Source organism: Haliotis cracherodii, unplaced genomic scaffold (genome assembly GCF_022045235.1).
Source record: "Haliotis cracherodii isolate W230 unplaced genomic scaffold, xgHalCrac1.p SCAF_36, whole genome shotgun sequence".
In the NCBI taxonomy this organism is placed as follows: domain Eukaryota; kingdom Metazoa; phylum Mollusca; class Gastropoda; order Lepetellida; family Haliotidae; genus Haliotis; species Haliotis cracherodii.
The window spans coordinates 1,173,873-1,197,851 of record NW_027266293.1 but is presented as its reverse complement, the minus strand read 5'-3'; the positions used below and the strand labels follow the sequence as shown (position 1 = coordinate 1,197,851).

Below are 23,979 nucleotides of genomic sequence, written 5' to 3'. Positions count from 1 at the left end.
CAATAAAATAATGATAACAATAACAACAAAAACATAAATAATAATAATAATAATGATAAAACAACAATAATACTAATAATAACAATAACAACAACAAAAACATGAATAATAATAATAATGATAAAACAACAATAATACTAATAATAACAATAACAACAACAAAAACATGAATAATAATAATGATACTAATAACAACAACATACCCATCATCACTAGTACAATAATGTGAACACATATAACCTTAACGGATTCGTAAATTATTACTTTGATTAGTATAACACATGATAGCTTCAACATTATTTTAGTGAGTGAGGTTTTACGCCGCTTTTAGCAATATTCCAGCAATATCACGGCGGGGGAAACCAGAAATGGGTCTTCACACATTGTACCCATGTCGAGAATCGAACCCGGGTCTTCAGCGTGACGAGCGAACGCTTTAATCACTAGGCAACCCGACCGCCCCCACATTATTTTAAAATAATGTCCAATGATATTTTGGATTATTGCTTGAAATTTTTAGAAATCCATCAAATGGTTAACTTGCTCGAACTTTTAGGCTAACATTAGTCGACACAAAATTTCATTACATATTGAATTTCTCTGATTTTTATTCATTTTTACTTATTAATGTTTATATATATATATATATATATATATATATATATATATATATATATATAGAATACAGCTAGTTAGAGAAACATATTTATAATCTTGACGGTGAGGCCGTCAACTATATGATATGCTGTTGGTTGGTTGGTTGGTTTGTTGTTTAACGCCGCACTCAGCAATATTCCAGCTATATGATGGCGGTCTGTAAATAATCGAGTCTGGACCAGACAATCCAGTGATTAATATCATGAGCATCGATCCACGCAATTGGGATACGATGACATGCATCAACCAAGTCAGCGAAGCTGACCACCCGATCTCGTTAGTCGCATTTTACGACAATCATAGTCACCTTTTTACGGCAAGCATGGGTTGCTGAAGACCAATTCTACCCCGGAATCTTCACGGGTCTAAATGATATGCAGATATGTTCCACAAGCTTGATACAAGACGCGTTTTAGTGACAATGTAGTGGATGTAGAACAGTCAAATCGGAGCGTGGCATAATTTCGAATTCGCAGCTATGGTGTACTGACGCGTAAAGCCTTTTGTTGTATATCGAATGTGGAAAACCCCGCGACGTAGGCTAAGTATAGAACGCAGTCACCTGCTTGATCACTTCCTAGTCGGGTAACACCGTCAAGGGAGCTCCGCGATAACCCCATCCCTGTATCTGGATCACAGAGTGTTTCCCTCGAGTCAGTGCCCGTGGTTACTGTGTGTTAGAGAGCGAGCTACACAGAGAAGGTAGGTGCCACAGTACCTATAAGTACCTGGTACGTCTCTCACACAACATCACCACTGTCATCAAGGACAACAAACTATTAATTTTAATCAGTAAATACGTTCATGGAAATGCTACACATGAAAATATATCAATGGATATAATACTGGTCATTTTGAAATCAGTAAATACCGTTTTTGAAAATACCAGTTTCTGTACATGACCTTGAGAAATACAACCAACAATCTTGGCGATCTGCCAGCGTTGTCATGTATAAGGGTGATTGTGATCGGGTCTGTATGCTGAGAGCTGTCCTACATTTGAAGACGAGAGCCGTCACAAACACTGACACGTTGTTGACATAAAGAGAATTTCGATTTTGTGTTTCAATATCGATCAAAAGTTGCTGGGTTTATATCTCAAAATCACTGGTTTCCCAGAGAGGCCGGGGCATGTGGCTTCCCATTCATGCGCAGATACAGTGTCAAAACAAGTGTATTGGTTCCGTCAGAGGCACACATCCTCCATTATAATCTAGCTCATAACAATCCACCTGTGAAGACCAGGGGTAGAATAGGTGTTCAGCAACCCATGCTTGCCGTAAAAGACAACTATGCTTGTAAGAGGCGACTAACGGAATCGGGTGGTCAGGGTCGCTGACTTGGTTGATGCATGTCATCGTATCCCAATTGCGTGAATCGATGCTCATGATGTCAATCACTGGATTGTCTTGTCCAGACTCGATTATTTACAGACCGCCGTCATATAGCTGGAACATTGCTGAGTGCGGCGTTAAACAACAAACAAAAGAAATGTTGTTGGGTTTATATCTCCAAATCACTGGTTTCCCGGGGCTACCCATTCATGCGCGGACGCAGTGTCAAAACAAGTGTATTGATTTCGTCAGAGGCACACATCCTCAATTATATCTAGCTCATAATAATCCACCTGTGAAGACCAGGGGTAGAATAGGCGTTCAGCAACCCATGCTTGCCGTAAAAGACAACTATGCTTGTAAGAGGCGACTAACGGAATCGGGTGGTCAGGGTCGCTGACTTGGTTGATGCATGTCATCGTATCCCAATTGCGTGAATCGATGCTCATGATGTCAATCACTGGATTATCTTGTCCAGACTCGATTATTTACAGACCGCGGTCATATAGCTGGAATATTGCTGAGGCGGCATTGAACAACAAACCCACATCAATATAAGCATAATAACTCCATTCTATGATGGTGTGCCCTGGATCCCTCCTGCACCAAGGCACCATCACGTCTCCTATCAGAAACCGCGCACAGTTCTCTCGCAAATGGGGGGCACGGGTGGCCCAGTCGTCTAAGGCGCCGCAATTCGCTGTGCAGAGTTGCGTTCCTTGGTCACGCCAGAAACCTATGATTGTTGGTTCGAATCCCGGTTCGCCCCGATTATGTTTCTAGGTTTGTCAGCACCATACCCGTGTTCGTGGGTTTCACCGAAGTGGTAAACGTCTGACACCTGCATCACTTCGGGCTTTCCTCCCATATTAAGCTGACACGCCGTGATATAACTTGAATACTGTTAAAAGCGGCGTAAAACCCAACTCACTCACTCACTCAAATGGGTGTAATTTTGATGCCCCCTTCGAATCGGAATCAATACAAAGCTGTGGAAGGGAAGGGACCCAGGGTGTTTATCATAACAGAATGGAGATAATACCCTGGACAATCGAAGATGACTTATATGCTGACGAATGATCTTTGTATAATGAATTATTATTGATAATATGAACCGTTAAGTAAACTTATATACATTCACTTACAGTTACACATTGAATCACGCGATAAGACCCAAGAATAATTCCAGTACAAATATGTATTCGAAGAGTAAGTTCATTACGGAATATTTTTATCATTTATATCAATATATGCAGCCTCATTATTTCATAACCCTTATTTCCTATTTGAATAGACTCAAGCCCCCTAAATATAATCGAAGGGGTGACTTAAATTTATCGGAGAATCATACTCTGTGACCTGGCTGAAGGTGCGTCATCGTGACGATATGGGATATGTGGGCACAAGATTTCAGTCACTGGGATGTCTGGTCAGGACCTCGATTATTTATAGGCCGCCGTGGACCCGTGAAGATCCGGGGTAGAATACGTCTTCAGCAACCCATGCTTGTCGTAAAAGGCAACTATGCTTATCGTAAGAGGCTACTAACCGGATCGGGTGGTCAGGCTCTCTGACTTGGTTGATGCATGTCATCGCCCCCAATTGCTTAGACCGATGCTCATGATATCAATCACTGTATTGTCTGGCCCAGGATCGATTATTTACAGACCACCGTCATATAGATAGAATATTGCTGAGTGCGGCGTTAAACAACAAATCAATCAACTATAGGCCGCTGTGATGTAGATGAATATAGCTGGCTGCAGTGACTCTTTGACCCAGGATGATTTAGTAAAATATGCTTGTACTATTTTTATTACATACGACGAAAACAAGATAACTTTCATCCAGAGGATTAACATACTCTACACTGCCATTAAGCGCACACGTGTGACCCAGAAGATAAAACAATTTTTTTTTTGCATGTGGTACCTTCAGAAACAGGAATGAGAATATGGCACATTTCAGTTTAAATATTTATATAATATAAAAGTAGAAAACAAACATATTGCAACCAGCAACCAGCCTTGGAAACAAAACCAGTAATATGTTTTCACATCAATGACTTCCTAAAACATTTGTTATTGTTTTCAAGAAACTGGGGTATTAAGTTGACACAATCATTGTGATGTGAGGTGAAATTGAGTGGGGTATTCATGTTAAACTGCGGCATGGTATCTCAGTGTGCTAGCACTATAAATCGGCATCAGTCCGGACTAGTACAAGCAGCCACACAAACACACACACACGTAAATGCACGTCGCTATATAAGTGCAATCATCTTGGACGCGACGTTAAACCCCATTTCACCTCACCTCCAACAATTACTCATCCCCATGGCCCATGCCCCCGTGTAATTTTCTCAAACCTATAACAAACAAGGCACGACGCCTGGTGCCATGCAATCAACTTGGGTCAAAGACATTCTGATGTTCATTTATTAGAAAATACGCTTCCTGAAAACCACTGTTCATCTATAAGAAACCTCTAAGAACAGCGGGGGCACTGATGGCCCAGTGGTCTGAGGCGCCGCGATTCGCTGTGCAGAGTTGCGTCCCTTTGGCACGCCAGAAACCTATGATTGTGGGTTCGAATCCCGGTTCGCCCTGATTATGTTCTAGGTTTGTCACCACCGCACCTGTGCTCGTGGGTTTCCCCGAAGTGGTAAACGTCTGAGACCTGCATCATTTCGGGCTTTCTTCCCACATTAAGCTGACACGCCGCGATATAACTGGAATAATGTTTAAAGCGGCGTTAAACCCAACTCACTCACCCTAAGATCAGCCTTCGTTGACACATTTTAATCTTTATACTGTGTACTAATATTTAGTGTTATGTTCAAAACCATAAAAGTCACAGTCAAAAAACACAGTCAAAGTCTCATACATATGAACTCACCTGGTAACTTACAGTTCTTAATGTCTTAGGGGGCACGGGTGGCCCAGTCGTTCAATGCGCCGCGATTCGCTGTGCAGAATTGCGTCCCTTGGGCACGTCGGAAACCTATGATTGTGGGTTCGAATCCCGGTTCGCCTCGATTATGTTTCTAGGTTTGTCAGGACCACACCCGCGTTCGTTGGTTTCACCGAAGTGGTAAATGTCTGAGACCTGTATCACTTCGGGCTTTCCTCCCACATTTGGCTGATACTGTTTAAAGCGGCGTTAATCCCAACTCACTCACTCTAAATGTCTTAAGGTATGTTCATTCCAAGAGCCAAACAGGGTCCTTATTGTACCTTGTCTTTTGTAAATTACAATGTAGAAATCTTGCTTACTGAGAATTATACCAACATATGTGGACTAAATGCTCCCCTCCCCAATATTACGCCTTTATATAGCGAGGGGAATCCGGAGGCCTGTTTAAATTAAATATCCTAATATTGTAGGCATCTTTTAACACCAAACAACGCTATTTAGAATTCACATAATAATTCAGAAAACACAGAGTTGGTCAGATCTATCTTTGTGTTTAACTTAAGGAGATGCTAACTTGAAGTGGGCGTGTGGTCCCCAAACGTTGTATTCTGGTATATATCGTTGTTGTTGTTGTTGCTTTAAATCTTTAAGAATTCGCCTTCTGTCTTAGAAATTTCGGCTGACCTGTCCCTCTTTGGGACTCGTGTGTGATTAAGATACACATATCGATTGCGAGTTTTGATATTCATAGAATTTCTATTTTTGAATTGATATGATTTCTGTTTTCGTAAATTGATATGATTTTATTTTTATCTTTGGCTGCTCTGTTTATATGCGTTCGAACAGCTGTCCATCTCTCAGAAATAGTGTTAGTTTGGCCTTCGCTATTGCATCTCTTGGCTTTAGGAGATCTACGACAGATCTAACTGCAATTCTTGTTTTAACTGACCCAGGGCTGGGGCATAGTCTTGACATTCTAGTAACACGTGAGCAATGGTTTCAGGTGATTGCGAGATGGACATACCTTGTCATATATGTAGTGCTTTTTGTGACCGAGTCTGAGGCGTGAGATAGCAATATCAACTTTCCTTTCATTTGAGTATGAGAAAGGCTTTTAGTGGATCTTGGGTTGAATTTTGTATAGCCATCTGCCGATCTTACTTGCGTTCCACTGGGCTTGTCATCTTTTTGGCTATGGAGACTTTGATTTTGCTTTTTATCTCTTGTTCACTAATGGGAATAGGCTGTATCCCCGCTTTGTCTCGACTAGCTTCGCCAGTGTGTCTGCTTGTCTATTTACATATATCGTATGTCAGTGTCTCTTTTCTATTCCTTCGCAGTACAGAGAGCGAACGATGTTTATTGGTCTAAGAGTTATCCGAGGCCCTGATTGGTCAAACAGCGAATGTGATGGAGGTGAAGGTCACGTTGGTACGGTCGCGACGATAGAGGGCCCTGGTGCTGTTGACGTCATCTGGGACAGTGGTCAGAGAAGCACGTGCAAGGCGGGCAAGGGTGGTCAGCATGAACTGAGAGTATTTGACAGCGCACCTGTCGGTATGTGCGGCCATGGATACTAGTATAAACAGTTGGAAGATTATTGAGGCCTAGTAGATTAACAAGAAATTAATTTTCAATAACGTCAAACGTCATCATTTACAATGTTAATGGTTGTTAATACAGTGTCCATAATATGTGCTATGACGCACAAATTATTTCCAGGCATACGTCACAAGGGTGTCACGTGCAGTGGGTGTGACACCAAGGACTTCTTCGGCACGAAATGGACGTGCAGTCAGTGCAAGGACGCCAACCTGTGCTTCCTCTGCTACTCCGCGGATAAGCATGCCCTCAGCCACGTGTTTGTGCGTCACGACTCCCCCGGGGATAAAGGGTAGGACAAGAGAGATAACTCCACTGCCAGATGTCGCTGTTTGTTGACACTTGAACTGGCATTTTGAATTGAACCGGAATTCTCTTGAAAAGAAAATGCCCCAGACTGCTAAAAAAAGGAACATGCCGCTTTTGCAAGGTCTTATCTCCGCCCCGCCCCCCCTCCCCCCCCCCCCCCCCCCCCCCCCAACACACACGCACACGTACGCACACGCACGCACTCACACACACACACACACACACACACACACACACACACACACACACTCCAACATAAAATGGTCGGTCGATTCCTTACCTTATAGCATGCTGGGACGGCTGGGCGAGTAAAAGTCGTCCAGGGATGAAATGCGAGAAAGTCCTATTTTTATGACTTCATTTTTGACACTGGGGGGCACGGGTGGCCCAGTTGTCTAAGGCGCCGCGATTCGCTGTGCAGAGTTGCGTCCTTTGGGCACGCAAGAAACCCATGAAATCCGGGTTCGCCCCGATTTTGTTTCTAGGTTTGTCAGCACCATACCCGTGCTCGTGGGTTTCACCTTTATGACCCAAAATCAAAGGACACCCAAACAACCATGAGTTTGTTAATTATATTTGCCTGTTGACAAAAAAACACCTTAACCAATGTGTGTCAGGTCTGCCAGGCGGACTGTAAACCAAATATGTTAAATATAATATAACAACAGTGTTTAATCACTTCAGGACTGAAGTAAAGAAACGTTCCGGGTGTCTGAAGATCCGATCACTTGGACTTTTCCCAGGAGCGCGGGTTGTCCGGGGTGAAGACTGGAAGTGGGAACAACAGGATGGTAGGTCAAGGTCATATCATGGTCAAGTTTAAAGTGAAGGTAACTCAAAACAGACATAAACGTCAGAACCACGACGCATTCTTCACCAATCATTCTCTTTAAATATTCAAAAGTATTATTGATATATAGCAAGACGTTTCCATGAGTGAAATGAGTTTGACGCCAGTTGGGGCTATATCTCAGTTATATCACAACCATGACAGCTTGATGTGGAAGGAAAGCCCGAAGTTGTTTTAGACGTTTAGCACTTACTTGACACGGGTGGTCCAGAGTTGCGTCCCTTGGGCACGCCAGAAACCCATGATTGTTGGTTCGAATCCCGGCTCGACCCGATTATGTTTCTAGGTTTGTCAGCACCATACCCGTGCTCGTGGGTTTCACCGAAGCGGTAAACGTCTGAGACATGCATCACTTCGGGCTTTCCTCCCACATTAAGCTGGCACGACGTGAAAAACTGGAATACTGTTCAAAGCGGCGTTAAACCCAACTTACTCACTCACTACTTGACATTCACGAGCACGTGTATTGTGCTCACAAACATAGACACCCGAAATCGTAGGTTTCTGCAAGTCATTCGGGATGCAACTGTTCACAGCCAGTTGCGGCGTTACAACGGGTACTCCCTTGTCCACGTGATCCAAGATCTTATACCCGATTTACAGTATCAGAGCTCCAGATAAGCTGCGTATCTGCGTAAAAACGCATCAGAAATGCAGAGATACGCAGTAAAATAAAATCCAAGCGTATCAAATACGCAACGAACATTACAGATACGCTACAAAAATAAAACTTGTGCGTATCATCAACATATTGTGAAGTAACCCTGCGTATTCGATTAGCAAATCAGCAACTTATTTTGAAATTATAAACGGGCATTCCGTCAACCTTGCCAAACTCCACGATGACAGTTACATCATGATCATTTGCCATCACACTTTCTTGTGGAAGTATCGTGGTACTTTTGAGTCCTATAAAGCTCTCGAATTCACACGACACCAGTTTGCAGGGACTAGATGAATAGTGTTTTTAAATATTTAACTTAAATACCCACATGTGTAAAAACTAGTGGGTAACAGAAATTTGAATACCCAGATAGAATTACTGATACCCAATGACTTTATAATGCATGGGTAAAATACCCACAACACCAAAAGCTTATCTGGAGTTCTGTTTGCTGTAGGCGAAAAAGCATATGTTCAATCTGTGTAGGACGTTCTATCCAAGGATCGAGTATCAGTTTTCCTTCACTTCAGGCGGGTCAGGGAGTAAGGGGAAGCTAACTGAGATCCCGACCGAGCACAACGTGACTACCATCAGGAACATCGTGCGGGTCAAGTGGGATAATGGCCGCTCCAACATCTACAGAGTCGGCCACGAGGGAAAGGTGGACGTCAAGTACACAGAGGAGGGGGTCGGACCGTCGTACTACAGGGAGAACATGCCGGTGTTGGGTACGTGTACGTCACACTGCCTCAAGTGTACCCGTCCAAACCAATCCGACCTTACGCCCACACTCTACCATCCCGTCTCTATTCACACACCATGTTAACCCTTACATACGTACACACTATGTTAACCCGACCATACGTACACACTATGTTAACCCGACCATACGTACATTCTATGTTAACCCGACCATCGGTACACACCATGTTAGGCCGACCATACGTACACATCATGTTAGGCCGACCATAGGTACACACCATGTTAGGCCGACCATACGTACACACTATGTTAGGCCGACCATACGTACACACTATGTTAACCCGACCATAGGTACACACCATGTTAGGCCGACCATACGTACATTCTATGTTAGGCCGACCATACGTACACACCATGTTAGGCCGACCATACGTACACATCATGTTAGGCCGACCATAGGTACACACCATGTTAGGCCGACCATACGTACACACTATGTTAGGCCGACCATACGTACACACTATGTTAACCCGACCATAGGTACACACCATGTTAGGCCGACCATACGTACATTCTATGTTAGGCCGACCATACGTACACACCATGTTAGGCCGACCATACGTACACATCATGTTAGGCCGACCATAGGTACACACCATGTTAGGCCGACCATACGTACACACTATGTTAACCCGACCATACGTACATTCTATGTTAACCCGACCATCGGTACACACCATGTTAGGCCGACCATACGTACACATCATGTTAGGCCGACCATAGGTACACACCATGTTAGGCCGACCATACGTACACACTATGTTAACCCGACCATACGTACATTCTATGTTAACCCGACCATCGGTACACACCATGTTAGGCCGACCATACGTACACATCATGTTAGCCTGACCATAGGTACACACCATGTTAGGCCGACCATACGTACATTCTATGTTAACCCGACCATACGTACATTCTATGTTAACCCGACCATAGGTACACACCATGTTAGGCCGACCATGCGTACACACTATGTTAGGCCGACCATAGGTACACACCATGTTAGGCCGACCATACGTACACACTATGTTAAGCCGACCATAGGTACACACCATGTTAGGCCGACCATACGATACGTACACACTATGTTAACCCGACCATACGTACACACCATGTTAGGCCGACCATACGTACACATCATGTTAGGCCGACCATACGTACACACTATGTTAGGCCGACCATACGTACACACCTGGTTAGGCCGACCATACGTACACACTATGTTAGGCCGACCATACGTACACATCATGTTAGGCCGACCATACGTACACACTATGTTAGGCCGACCATATGTACACACCATGTTAGGCCGACCATACGTACACACCATGTTAGGCCGACCATAGGTACACACCATGCTAGGCCGACCATACGTACACACTATGTTAACCCGAACGTACGTACATACTATGTTAACCCGACCATAAGTACACATCATGTTAACCCGACCATACGTGCACACCATGTTAACCGACCATACGTACACACCATGTTAACCCGACCATACGTATATTCTATGTTAACCCGACCATATGTATATTCTGTGTTAACCCGACCATATGTACACACCATGTTAACCCGACCATACGTACACACCATGTTAACCCGACCATACGTATATTCTGTGTTAACCCGACCATGCGTACACATTATGTTAACCCGACCAAACGTACACACCATGTTAACCCGACCATACGTACACTATATGTTAACCCGACCATACGTATATTCTATGTTAACCCGACCATACGTACACACCATGTTAACCCGACCATACGTACACATTATGTTAACTCGACCATACGTACACACCATGTTAAGCCGACCATACGTACATACTATGTTAACCCGACCATACGTGCACATTATGTTAATCCGACCATTCATACACACCATGTTAACCCGACCATACGTACACACCATGTTAACCCGACCATACGTACACACCATGTTAGGCCGACCATACGTACACACCATGTTAACCGACCATACGTACACATTATGTTAACCCGACCATACGTACACACCATGTTAACCCGACCATACGTACACATTATGTTAACCCGACCATGCATACACATTATGTTAACCCGACCATACGTACACATTATGTTAACCCGACTATACGTACACATAATGTTAACCGACCATACGTACACATTATGTTAACCCGACCATACGTACACATTATGTTAACCCGACTATACGTACACACAATGTTAACCAGATCATACGTACATACTTTTTCAAATTTACCCCCGTATACAGAATAGGAACTATTCGCTACTTACATTCTACCAACCCGACTATACGAACACTACGTCAGTTCGATCGTATACGTACGTACGCACATCAATAAACCAATTGCATGGGATTCCGTGGCACCTGATTGGCTAAACAAGCATGTTATGCGTTTATGTTTCCATAAACCAAAAAATGTCCGACAACTGAAAGTTACTATAATCACATTTTAGGACATTTCATACTTTAGGGTGTTCGTTTCTTCTGGAGTTTCATCTGGGGTTTATGTTGCATTGTTGCGCTGAATGAATGAGTGAGTATGGTTTTACGCCGCTTTTAGCAATATTCCAGCAATATCACGGCGGGGAACACCAGAAATGGGCTTCACACGTTGTACCCGGGAATCGAACCCGGGTCTTCGGCGTGACGAGCGAACGCTTTAACCACTAGGCTACCCGACCGCCCCGCGCTGAATGATGTTGCTGATTTCGCACTGTTGTCTACAGGTGTTTGTGCGTTAATGATTAAATAATCAGTCTGTAATGTTATTATTGTTGACGTATTTATTTATAAGGTTGACTTCTATATGTGTTTTCGTTTATACTTCCATAAAGGCAAAACAAATATTGAAGTCACTTGCTCATCAACTTGACCCCACGTACAAGCTATTCAACTCTTCCCTATTGACAATCTGACATCACGTACACACTATGTCAATCTGACCTCACGTACACACTATGTCAATCTGACCTCACGTACACACTATGTCAATCAGACAGTACACGTTTACATGCTGTGACCACGACCCCAAGTACAAACTATTCAGATCGTCCTTACATATCTCTGACTTTGTACGCAGCTGATATCACATTTAGAAAACCCAATAGGCTACTCTGTACAGATCCTACAATACAAATGAATACTTGTGTGGCACTATAGGCCCTTGGCTTTCTCAGAGGTTGAAAATAAAGATTGATTGGTTGACTCTTGTGAAGGAGCTAAGAGGTCAGTCCTTTGTGAAGACATTTCAAAATGACAACACTTAGTAATGGTAACTGCGGAGGATCTGTTCGTCCGTGATGTAAGGTTGCATTTCACAAAACTAGGGCGTCATCCACCAAACTAATTTCAAAAAGGATATGGAAAATATTATGATGAAATCCTGACTTCTAAAAAATGACACATAAATTGAAACCGCCCGTGAAGATCCGGGGTAGAATAGGTCTTCAGCAATCCATGCTTGCCGTAAAAGGCGACATTGCTTGTCGTAAGAGGCGACTAACGGGATCGGGTGGTCAAGCTCGCTGACTTGGTTGATGCATGTCATCGATCTCAATTGCGTGGATCGATGCTCATGTTGTCAATCACTGGATTGTCTGGTCCAGACTCGATTACTTACAGACCCTCGTCATATAGCTGGAATATTGCTGAGTGCGGCGCTAGACAACAAACAAGCAAACATAAATTAAAACCAGCAATACATCAACACCTCACACCGTTTTTCAGACGTGAGTAGTGCACGGAGGGACAGTATGGACGGCACGAAGCTAGAGCCCGGATGTAAAGTGTGTGTCCAGGTGGACAAGGACGAACTGAAGCAGATCCAGGCGACCAAGGGAGGATGGTCGGCCGGCATGTCACAGGTACGACCTACAGCAATACAGGACCTTGTAGTCTGCTCAGGTAGATCACGTACGTCATCCCACCCGACCGCCTCCGTGGTGTAGTGGATAACGTGTCTGCCTGAGGCCGGAAGGTCGACGGTTCGAACCCCGGCCGCGTCAATCCAAAAGGCATTAAAAAATGGTACTTGTTGTTACCCTGCTTGGCGCTTGTCATTGTGGGTATATGACAAGAACTATTCGGCTACGAGACACTATGCCGTGCCTCAGGGGAGTGTTCTTGTAAAACTGGTATCTTGACCAGCACGATAAAATTGTCATATGCCCGGGCATCGCTATACAAGTGCAATAATCTTGAACGCGACGTTAAAACCAATTCAACAGGTAAGTTCCATCTTTTGGTATAACGCGGCCGGGGATCGAATTGCCGATCGTCCGCTCTCAGGGCGGATGTCCAAAACAATTTAGAAGGACCCCATGGGGATTCCGGGTTAAAACAGTCACTAGCAATCTCTGATCGTCGTAAGAGGCGACTAAATGGATCGGGTGGTCAGACACGGAGACCCGGGTTTGTTTACAGTGTGTCATCTTCCCGATGGAAGCTTTGGCCGTTGTTCATAAATATAGGGGCGGTCGGGTAGCCTAATGGTCAAGGCGTCCGCTCGTCACGCCGAAGACCCGGGTTCGATTCCCGACATGGGTACAATGTGTGAAGCCCATTTCTGGTGTCTCCCGCCGTGATATTGCAGGAATATTGCTAAAAGCGGCGTAAAACCATTCTCACTCACTCATTTATAAGTATAAATCACTGAATTATCTGGTCAGGCTCGCTTAAACGAAGGAAACATGGTTTGCTTATTTGTTTCAGTGCATTGGGAAAGTCGGCGTCATCAAGCAGATTCCCAGTGAGGGTGTGGCTAGTGTGGAGTTCGGGAGGAGTCAGTACAGGATAGCGACACAGGCACTCTTAAAGGTACTGAGAGTGAGTAGTGAGTGAGTATGGTTTTACGCCGCTTTTAGCAATATTCCAGCAATATCACGGCGGGGGACACCAGAAATGGGCTGCACACATTGTACCCATGTCGGGATTCGAACCCGGGTCTTCGGCGTGACGAGCGAACGCTTTAACCACTAGGCTACCCGACCGCCCCAAAGGTACTGAGAACAGTAACCGGTATATCTGTTCATACCCAACATCTTTTGAAACTGGGGGCGGTCGGGTAGCCTAGTGGTTAAAGCGTTCGCCCGTCACGCCGAAGACCCGGGTTCGATTCCCGACATGGGTACAATGTGTGAAGCCCATTTCTGGTGTCCCTCGCCGTGATATTGCTTGAATATTGCTAAAAGCGGCGTAAAACCATACTCAGTCACTCACTCACTCTTTTGAAACTGAATCTGTGTATATAATCTGTATCTATGACAGTGTTCGTCGATGCAATTCCCAGTCGTGAAGTTTATCTATATTTGATACTATTGACTGCCGGGGGAAGGTCGGGTAGCCTTGTGGTTTAGGCGTTCGCTCGTCATGCCGAAGACCCGGGTTCGATTCAGGACATGGGTACAATGTGAAAAGTCCTTTTCTGGTGTCCCCCGCCGTGATATTGCTGGAATATTGCTAAAATCGGCGTAAAACCATAATCACTTACTCACTCACTTGACTACCGGGAAAATGAAGTATACACCAATTATTTGGAGAAATGGTTATTCGATGTTGTTGTATTTGATCACGGGAACCAGAGCTGTGTTTTGGACCTTAAGTTTGCAGTGTTTCGGCGACTGGGTTTTGTCTAGTAACGTTTTGATAACTTTTCTAATATTTTTATTTCCAATTTTCAAATGTATACTTTGTTTTGCCTGGCAGAGTATATATATCGTGTGATGGCAAATGATAGTCGTTTTTCATCTTTAACAATTGTAAATAATGTTAACGTATCGGCGTCGCAATAAAATGATTGGAAATGCCGTGCGTGTAAATATAACGCCGACAATATAATAAAAACAGGCAGCTTATACAAACATGACAAGATTAGTCAATTTGTGTTAAAATGTACTGCAAGGGGGCGGTGGTGTAGCCTAGCGGTTAATGCGTTCGCCCGTCAGGCTGAAGGCCCGGGTTTGATTCCACACATGGGTAAAATGCTTGATAGCGCCATTTCTAGTGTACCCGCTGTGATATTACCCGCTGTAATAAAACAATAGTCACTGACGACAGAGGTACTAGCTGTGTTCTGGCTCAACTGCAGGTGCACGACCACATGCTGAACACCGTCGTGAGGGTGCTGGCGGACAGGAAGAAGGTGCAACAGCTCCAGGAGGGGCACGGGGAGTGGAACTCCAAGATGGAGCAGGTAAGGCTCCGCATTACTTCAACCACTGTGTTGCCGTTCTGCCACAGTCAGTACCGTTATGCCACAGTCAGTACCTTTATGCCACAGTCAGTACCGTCGGTGTCACAAAACCTGACTTTGGTTTCAGGGATGCTGATATCCTGAACTGGATTATGAAATGATTCGCCATTCATAAAAATATGTTTTGTCAGATCACTAGATTAGACAAGAAAATACAAATGTTTGATTTATTTTATACATTATCAGTGATCTTCATGATCCTACTGACCGGGGTAGAATAGGTCTTCAGCAACCCATGCTTGACGTAAAAGGCGACTATGCTTGTCGTGAGATGCGACTAACGGGATCGTGTGGTCAGGCTCGCTGACTTGGTTGATGCATGTCATCGTAGCCCAATTGCGTGGATCAATTCTCATGAAGTCAATCACTGAATTGTCTGGTCCAGATTATTTACAGACCGCTGTCATATAGCTGGAATATTGCTGAGTGCGGCGTTGGACAACAAACAAACAAATCACGATCTTACTCTGGAAACCATAGTGACATTGTGGCAAAGGCCAGTAGTGCGGCATAAAATGTTATTTCATTCAAGTGAAATCTCAGTTATATATCCAATTTCCGTATTTCAAGAAATGAAAGTTGTTAAAAGCTCAACAAAGGGACTCTTATCCCAAGGCGAAAAAACAGTCGTCGGTCCGTGTTGAGCTGTTATGGTATTAGCCCCAAGATGGCACTATTGCTGAGTGCGGCGTTTAATAACAAACCAACCATCTTTGTGTTCCCAGGCGCTTGGCAAGGTGGGTCGCGTGGTGAGAGTGGATAGTGACGGAGACATCGTGGTGTCCTTTGGCTCCTCCAAGTGGATCTTCAACCCTGCGTGCTGTGTCCCCGCCCCCGGGGAGAGGGTGGACGACGTTGAAGCGGGGGGAGGGGAAACTGCTGGGCTCGGAGGTGGGTGGAACCTCTTATATACAAACGATAAATAACACTCCATTGTCTTTTTTAATGTCGTTTTTGCTTGAGAAAGGTGACAGCATCTTTACAGGTTACACACAACCAAATGTTTTCCCATAGACTTCTATAGTAACGTTATATTTTTTTTTAAAATAACTAAGCATTCAACAGCTATTACCTGTACGTGTGTGCACAGTTTGGCCTTAGAGCAGCAATAAAAAAATAAAAAATGACTAGCTTAGCCAGCTCCTTTTCCGAGTACAGGAAGCTAAACACGCCACTCCCAGTTTCGCACCAAATGTCACCTACTTGAAAATAGCTGTGGTCACATTCAGCATAAGTCATCATGTTGAAAAAGACAGTACTAAATATAGAAAAACATGGTCAGTTTTAATAACTGGATGGATGTACATTTGAAAGACATAAAAATCTTACAGAATATCCTCCAATCACAGCCTGCAGATATCTCTCGATCTGCACTGAAGGCTCCTACGAAAACCGCACTGTCCAAACTGGTTCTGATTTGGTATAGTAGAACCTACAGAAACGTCACGTTGAGAGAATACGCGATAGTTGAAATCCAGAAGTAATTTCTGCCTTCATGGACGAACAAAGCGTCTGTAAAATACATTACCATTTTTTCTCTGTTTAAAAAAACAAATTTCTGATGCTGATATCATATGTCGAATATAGAATGTTAGACGTGTAAATATTTATGATACAGACTTGTTCTGATTCTATTAAATGAAGATATTCTGCAGTCATGGTACGGGCCATCTATATAAGAGGGCACAATTCACTATGGTAATATTAGAAATAGCAAACATTATTTAGCAACAACAGCGAAATTTCACTTCACATAGAGGGATTCGTCATGAGTTGTCAGAGTGAAAACCTCCTCAACCCAACTGCACTTAATCAATACCATGATCACATAAGGACAAGGTTCATTATTTCAGTGTCGTATATGGTCTGCTTTGACTTCCATACATTCGAGCCTAGCTTATCGTTATAACCATGAACTCTCACTGAGCATCTCTGAATTGTTGTGTGAAGGTCTAGCGGGTCCCCTGATGCAGCTCATGGCCGGACTGCTGGACCAACAGATGCTGGAGATGGTGGCGGGCATGGCTGGACGTGCTGCTGCCCCCGGGGCGAGCTCGGGGGACCTCTTCAAGGCCATCCTGGCGGGGGACAAAGAGGCAGTCAAAGCCATTGTCAAAGCCAACCCCCAAAAGGTACATTATAGGGGAGGGGAGTGGAGGGGAGTGGGGTGGGGGGGGAGTGGGGGGGGGGAGTGGGGGGGGGGTGGGGGCATTTAATATTCGCGTGCGTGCATGTGTGTACATGGTGGTGTTTGGGTAGGTTGGTTGGTTGGTTTGTTGTTTAACGCCGCACTCAGCAATGTTCCAGCTGTATGACGGTGGTCTGAAAATAATCGAGTATGGACCAGACAATCCAGTGATTGATATCATGAGCATCGACCCACGCAGGGATTTAATATTTGCGTGATTGCATGTGTGTGCATGGTGGTGTTGGGGTTGGAAAGAGATACACGTGCTGACTGAAAATTGTCTAAATTGTCTCAAACAAAAATCCAGTGCCACCCTTCTAAATGGTCCTCATTTGGAGGTGGAGCTTCCAGTTATTAAAGCGGTTGCTCATCTCGCAGAAGGCTCTGTTCTATTTTACACATGGGTACAATGTATGGAGCCATTTCTCTTGTACCCGCTGTATAATGCTGGAATATTGCTAAAGGAGGCTAAAACCCAACTCACTCATAACCTCTCGTTGGGGCACGGGTGTCCCAGTCGCCACGATTCGCTGTGCAGAGTTGTGTCCCTTGGGCACGCCAGAAACCTATGATTGTGGGTTCGAATCCCGGTTCGCCCCGATTATGTTTCTAGGTTTGTCAGCACCATACCCGTGCTCGTGGGTTTCACCGAAGTGGTAAATGTCTGAGACCTGCATCACTTCACTCACTCACTCACTCACTCCCACACTGACTCACTCACTCACTGTTTGATGTAGGCTACAGAACTGATCAAAGAACTGACTCCGCTGATGATCGCAGCTCATGAAGGGCAGGTGGACATTGTTCGAGTTCTCCTGGACAGCGGGGTTGACATGGAGGTCAAAGGTAAAAAGGGTGTCACAGCCATCGCAACAGCAATAATAGGGTAAGTCAAGGACTCGTTGCTATGTTGTTATATCTTCATTCTGATCATCCAATTTCTTTATATCAATTCTATTGTGAAAAATACCATCGACCTATTCGATTCTATTCATATGCGGGGCGGTCGGGGAGCTTAGTGATCAAAGCGTTCGCTCGTCACGCCGAGGACCGGGGTTCGATTCCCGACATGGGTACAATGTGTGAAGCTCATTTCTGGCGTCCCCCACCGTGATATTTGATGGAATATTGCTAAAAGCGGTGTAAAACCATACTCACTCACTCATTCACTATTCATTTGGAACCGGAAGCACGGGGGGCCCAGTCATCTCAGGCGCCGCAATTCGCTGTGCAGAATTGCCTCCCTTGGGCACGCCAGAAACCTATGATTGTGGGTTCGAATCCCGGTTCGCCCCGATTATGCTTCTAGGTTTGTTAGCACCATACCCGTGCTCGTGGGTTTCACCGAAGTGGCAAACGTCAGAGAACTGCATCACTTCGGGCTTTCCTCCCACATTAAGCTGACACGCCGCGATATAACTTGAATAATGTTAAAAGCGGCGTTAAACCCAACTCATTCACTCACTCATTTGGAAGCCAAGTGGAATGGTACGACGCCAGAAATACCGTCCAATCAAAAAACTCTCATGAGCGACAGAAATTATGTGCTTTGTTAGTGACACTTACGTCACTGCCGAAACGAAACTGTGATGGCGAGTGGGTCTAGGGTATTTATAATAATAGAATTATAATAATAAAAAAATGCCTGGTTAGTCGATGGTGTCAGAATTTATAGGTGCGTAACGTACCTCTGGTTCCTGAATTATTTAGAGTTGCAGATGTGTTTACACTATTTCACTAAATAATTAATATTCCCTATCAGTGGCAAGGAATTGGTGGCTCAGCTGCTGATTGAAAGGGGTGCCAACATTCACGTGACCTTGAACGATGGACAGACAACCCTCCACTTGGCGGTGCACAAGAATCTGTCCCGAACTCTCAAGCTTCTGATCCAGAAGGGCGTGGACGTTAATTCTCTGGTGAAGCGCACTACAATTCTTGTTTTATATTTATAATACGCAGTATTGAGATCTTAGTAAATGGGGATGCTTTGCAGAGTTGCCCCCCTTTGGCGTACCAGAATCCGATGGTCATAGGTTCGATTGTCATATTCGCCCTGATTACGAATCTAGGTTTGTCAACAACCGACCGGTGCTCGTGGGTTTCACCGAAGTGGTAAACGTAGACCTGAATTCGGGTTTTCCTCCCTCAATAAGTCGACACGCCGTGATATAACATAATACTGTTAAAACAGGCGTTAAGTCGAACTCCCTTTTTTCATACTAATCATCTATTGCATCAGTATTAATTTAAAATGCTGCTAGGATACACTGGATATGTCGCAGGACATTTGAAAATTGGCAATTGGCAATTAACATGACTCGCGCGGTACAAAATGACGCGTCGATGCCCGAGAAAATATTTCCTTTTTTATCATTATGTACTTACAGAGTTATGTCTAAGGTTAGCTGACAGTTAAAAGCTCAAGGAATCTATTTTTGTAACAGCCCCGGGTCTAACTAGCCGGATCGGGTAGTCTTCTGGTTAAGGCGTTCGCTCGTAACTGCGAAGACCAGGGTTCGATTCCCGACATGGGTACAATGTGTGAAGCCCATTTCTAGTGTCCCCCGCCGTGATATTGCTGTAATATATTGCAAAAAAAAGCGGGGTAAAGCCAAACTCACTCTCCACTCTAATTAGCTATCTAAACTTAAATGTTCTATTTGAACAGGATGGGTCGATGGACACGCCCCTGCATGACGCTATCGAGGTAAAGAGCAATGACTGTGTAGAGGTTCTCCTGGGAAGCCGGAACATCAACCTCAGACTGTGCAACAAACGGAACTTCAACCACCTTCATCTGGCCTGCCTCAGAGGCAATGTCTTGTAAGAATTCCCTTTTAGTAACCAATAGACCCGTGAAGATCCGGGGTAGAATAGGTCTTCAGCAACCCATGCTTGCCGTAAAAGGCGACTATGCTTGTCGTAAAAGGCGACTATAGGGATCGGGTGGTCAGGGTCGCTGACTTGGTTGATCCATGCCATCGATCCCAATTGCGTGGATCGATGCTCATGATATCAATCACTGGATTGTCTGGCCTATACTCGATTATTTACAGACCGCTGACATATAGCTGGAATATTGCTGAGTGCGGCGTTAAACAAAAAAACAACCAACCAAGTAACCAATCTTTCCTTTAACACGCGCTGATGACAAACCTAAATGAACTCCTTTTATTGCCGAGATTAGTGGGCACGGGTGGCCCAGTCGTCTAGGGCGCCGCGATTCGTTGTGCAGAGTTGCGTCCCTTGGGCACGCCAGAAACCTATGGTTTTGGATTCGCCCCGATTATGTTTCTAGGTTTGTCAGCACCATACCCGTGCTTGTGGGTTTCACCGAAGTGGTAAACGTCTAAGACCTGCATCACTTCTGGGTTTCCTCCCACATTAAGCTGACACGCCGCGATGCAACTGGAATACTGTTAAAAGCGGCGTTAAACCCAACCCACTGAATCACTCACTAATGCCGAGATTGAACAGTTATAGGCCTTTTGAGATAACGTTCCTTTTTTAGAGATTTGTTTTCATTTGTTAGTGCTGTTGAGAAGCTCCTGGAACGAGACAGATCCCTGGTGGACCTGCTGATGGCCGGGGACAGCTTCTGTGCCTTACACATCACTGCAGCCAACGACCACGTCGAGTGTGCCAGGCTACTCATTGACAAAGTGAGTTTTGATACATCCGAACTTCTGATAAAGAAGTGTTGTCTTCTGAGAAAAATAAAGAGATTGTGTGAGCTGCATTTAACGCCGCTTGAACAGTATTTCAGTTATGTCACGGCATGTCTGCTTCATGTAAAACAGTCCAAGTTATGCGGGTGTTGTTCACAAAGCCAGAAACATTATCAAGGAGAATTTTAGATTCGAACTTTCGATCATAGGATGCTGGCGCACCTAAGGGACGCAACTCTGCACAGAGAGATGCAGTGCCGGGACCGGTCATTTATTAAGTTGGGGTGGGGGTGGAAGGTCAGAGGGAATAAGGTCACCCAAAACTATGTGGATGAGGGTATGGTGCCGACAAACCTGGAAACATAATAAGGGGGAATCTGACTTCGAATTCACGATCATCGCATGCTGGCATAAAAGTGGGGTGGGGTGAGATGGTCACTGACGTAGGCGCTCGTACATTGGGAATCGGGAAAATGAAACGAATTGTGTGCCAGACCGTTCCTTCTGTTTCTGATCCACAAAAAACGTGCAATGTAAATCATTTTTAAATACAATGCTTAAGCAATTATATACATGAATGGACGCTTTGTGCTTTCATTAGTAAATGTTTTATTCACCGTGGATTCACCGTCATGTATGAGAGAAAAATATTTGATGTATGAATAACTGCCATATTTCTAAACGTACCTAAGGGCATGGGTGGCCCAGTCGCCTAAGGCGCCGCGATTCGCTGTGCAGATTTGCGTCCCTTGGACAAACAAGAAACCTATGATTGTGGCTTCGAATCCCGATTCGCCCCGATTATTTTTCTAGGTTTGTCAGCACCATACCGGTGTTCGTGGGTTTCACCAACGTGGTAAGACTTGCATCACTTCGGGCTTTCCTCTCATATTACGCTGACACGCCGTGATATAACTGAACTAACTGGAATACTGTTGAAAGCGGCGTTAAACCCAACTCATTCATTCACTCACTCACTCACTCTAACCGCACCCCCAGGGCAAGGCCGATGTCAATAGGAAGGGACACAAAGGCGTTGCGCCACTACACACGGCAGTCAGCACACCCAACTATCGTGTAGTGGAACTACTGTTGGAAAAAGGTCAGTTGCATCTTTGCTTGTTGTTTAACGCCGCACTCAGCTATATTCCGGCCATTTTACAGCGACCTGTAATATTACAACAATCGTCGGGGTACGATGAGACGCTATGAACCAAGTCACCGAGCCTGACACTTCTTATGACCAGCATTGTACGCTGTTGGTCCTTTTGAAATAGATAGTACTGTTGGGTTTTTCTTGTTCAATCTATGAAATTCTGGTTTTCAAACAAACTAACAAACAATCAAACAAACAAAATATTGAATAGGGCGTGAATTATTTTCAACTCATTGATTGATGAGGACCCATGTGTTTGGCCTACTCCGTTTTAACATGTTTTGTTTGTTTATTTGTTTGTTGTTTAACGCCGCACTCAGCAATATTCTGGCTATATGACGGCGGTCTGTAAATAATCGAGTCTGGACCAGACAATTCACCGATTGATATCATGAGCATCGACCCACGCATACGATGACATGCATCAACCAAGTCAGCGAGCCTGACCACCCGATCCCGTTGGTTGCTTCTTACGACAAGCATACTCGCCTATTACGACAAGCATGGGCTGCTGAAGACCAGTTCTACCCCGGAACTTCACGGACCTTTTTACATAGCTGTATTTTCAAATCCGAATTTCCTACTGTTGTTTGTTAAATGGTGATGTATATTGGTTCTACTTGTTCCAGGTGCTGATGTGAATAGTACTAACGACACAGGCGACACGCCCCTCCACACGCTCTTTGTTTTCAGTTCAAAGAAGAAGAAGGAAGCAGTGAGCTCTTTGATATTTTAGGTCATGTATAGGCCTAGCCATAGTTAAAGTTATATGATATAAGATAGCTACGGGATAAATCGCAAACAACAATGAAGAACGAAACGCGGTTTATTTCACGATAAAACATCGTTCTATCATGATGTCATTTCTGGAGATTCGAAGATGCGTTCGCAACTTGATGACGTCGTAAATAGGACGACGTTATTGTTGAGAGGGATGTAGCTGAACAAAGGGAGAAATATGGGAGAAAAGGTGCAGATAATTTATGTGAAAATTGTGAGAATATCATTCTTAACCCCCTGTACATAAAATGGAGCTGTCCGACACTGCCGAGGTCGGATTGTATACGGGGAGTCATCATTATTAAATGCGGGTAAATGTTTTCAAAGCTTGTACAATTTATTGACATCCTTAAAAAGATATCTCATATGAGAAAGTAACGCCTCGTGGTTGTTGTTTATCGTACAATAAAACACTGCAGGGAGAATAAACCAGTGCAGTGTTTTATTGTACGATAAACAACTCCCACTCATCGTTTATTTCTTAAATAAGAGTAGTTGATTGCTGTTCATCTTAAACTAGCTTAAGTGACCCTATGGTTGCTTAATAAAGTATGAAACCCTGTCGAATTTACTTTAGTGGTACAGTGCGAACATGATGTGTGAAAAACCGTGGGTTCGTCTTGTGATGAGAGTAGATAATAAGTAAGAAGTATCCCCCCTCCCCCCTCATTTGATGACGTCACAAGTGCACCTAGTAACCCCACGTGACTGATGACGTCACATAACCTTGACCTTGGGGGGTGGGTGTGTGTGTGTGTGTGTTGTCAACGTCATTGCCTCATTAATATGCAGAATAACTCATTAATATGCAAATGT

At 44.3% G+C, this 23,979-nt stretch overlaps 1 protein-coding gene across 1 annotated transcript in view; it reads left to right on the top strand.

Moving 5' to 3' along the window:
- The first annotated feature begins 1,252 nt into the window (after positions 1-1,252).
- LOC139477850 (E3 ubiquitin-protein ligase MIB2-like) overlaps positions 1,253-23,979 on the top strand; it is a 39,913-nt gene continuing 17,186 nt past the window's right edge. Inside the window, exons 1-16 of the mRNA XM_071260284.1 lie at positions 1,253-1,359; positions 6,248-6,464; positions 6,630-6,801; positions 7,503-7,609; positions 8,863-9,060; positions 12,845-12,981; positions 13,829-13,933; positions 15,204-15,308; positions 16,094-16,259; positions 17,319-17,500; positions 18,294-18,442; positions 19,319-19,475; positions 20,228-20,382; positions 21,092-21,221; positions 22,227-22,329; positions 23,013-23,098. Coding sequence (XP_071116385.1) covers positions 6,263-6,464; positions 6,630-6,801; positions 7,503-7,609; positions 8,863-9,060; positions 12,845-12,981; positions 13,829-13,933; positions 15,204-15,308; positions 16,094-16,259; positions 17,319-17,500; positions 18,294-18,442; positions 19,319-19,475; positions 20,228-20,382; positions 21,092-21,221; positions 22,227-22,329; positions 23,013-23,098 — 2,154 coding nt within the window. The 5' untranslated portion in view covers positions 1,253-1,359; positions 6,248-6,262. The remainder of the gene's footprint in view (positions 1,360-6,247; positions 6,465-6,629; positions 6,802-7,502; positions 7,610-8,862; positions 9,061-12,844; positions 12,982-13,828; positions 13,934-15,203; positions 15,309-16,093; positions 16,260-17,318; positions 17,501-18,293; positions 18,443-19,318; positions 19,476-20,227; positions 20,383-21,091; positions 21,222-22,226; positions 22,330-23,012; positions 23,099-23,979) is intronic.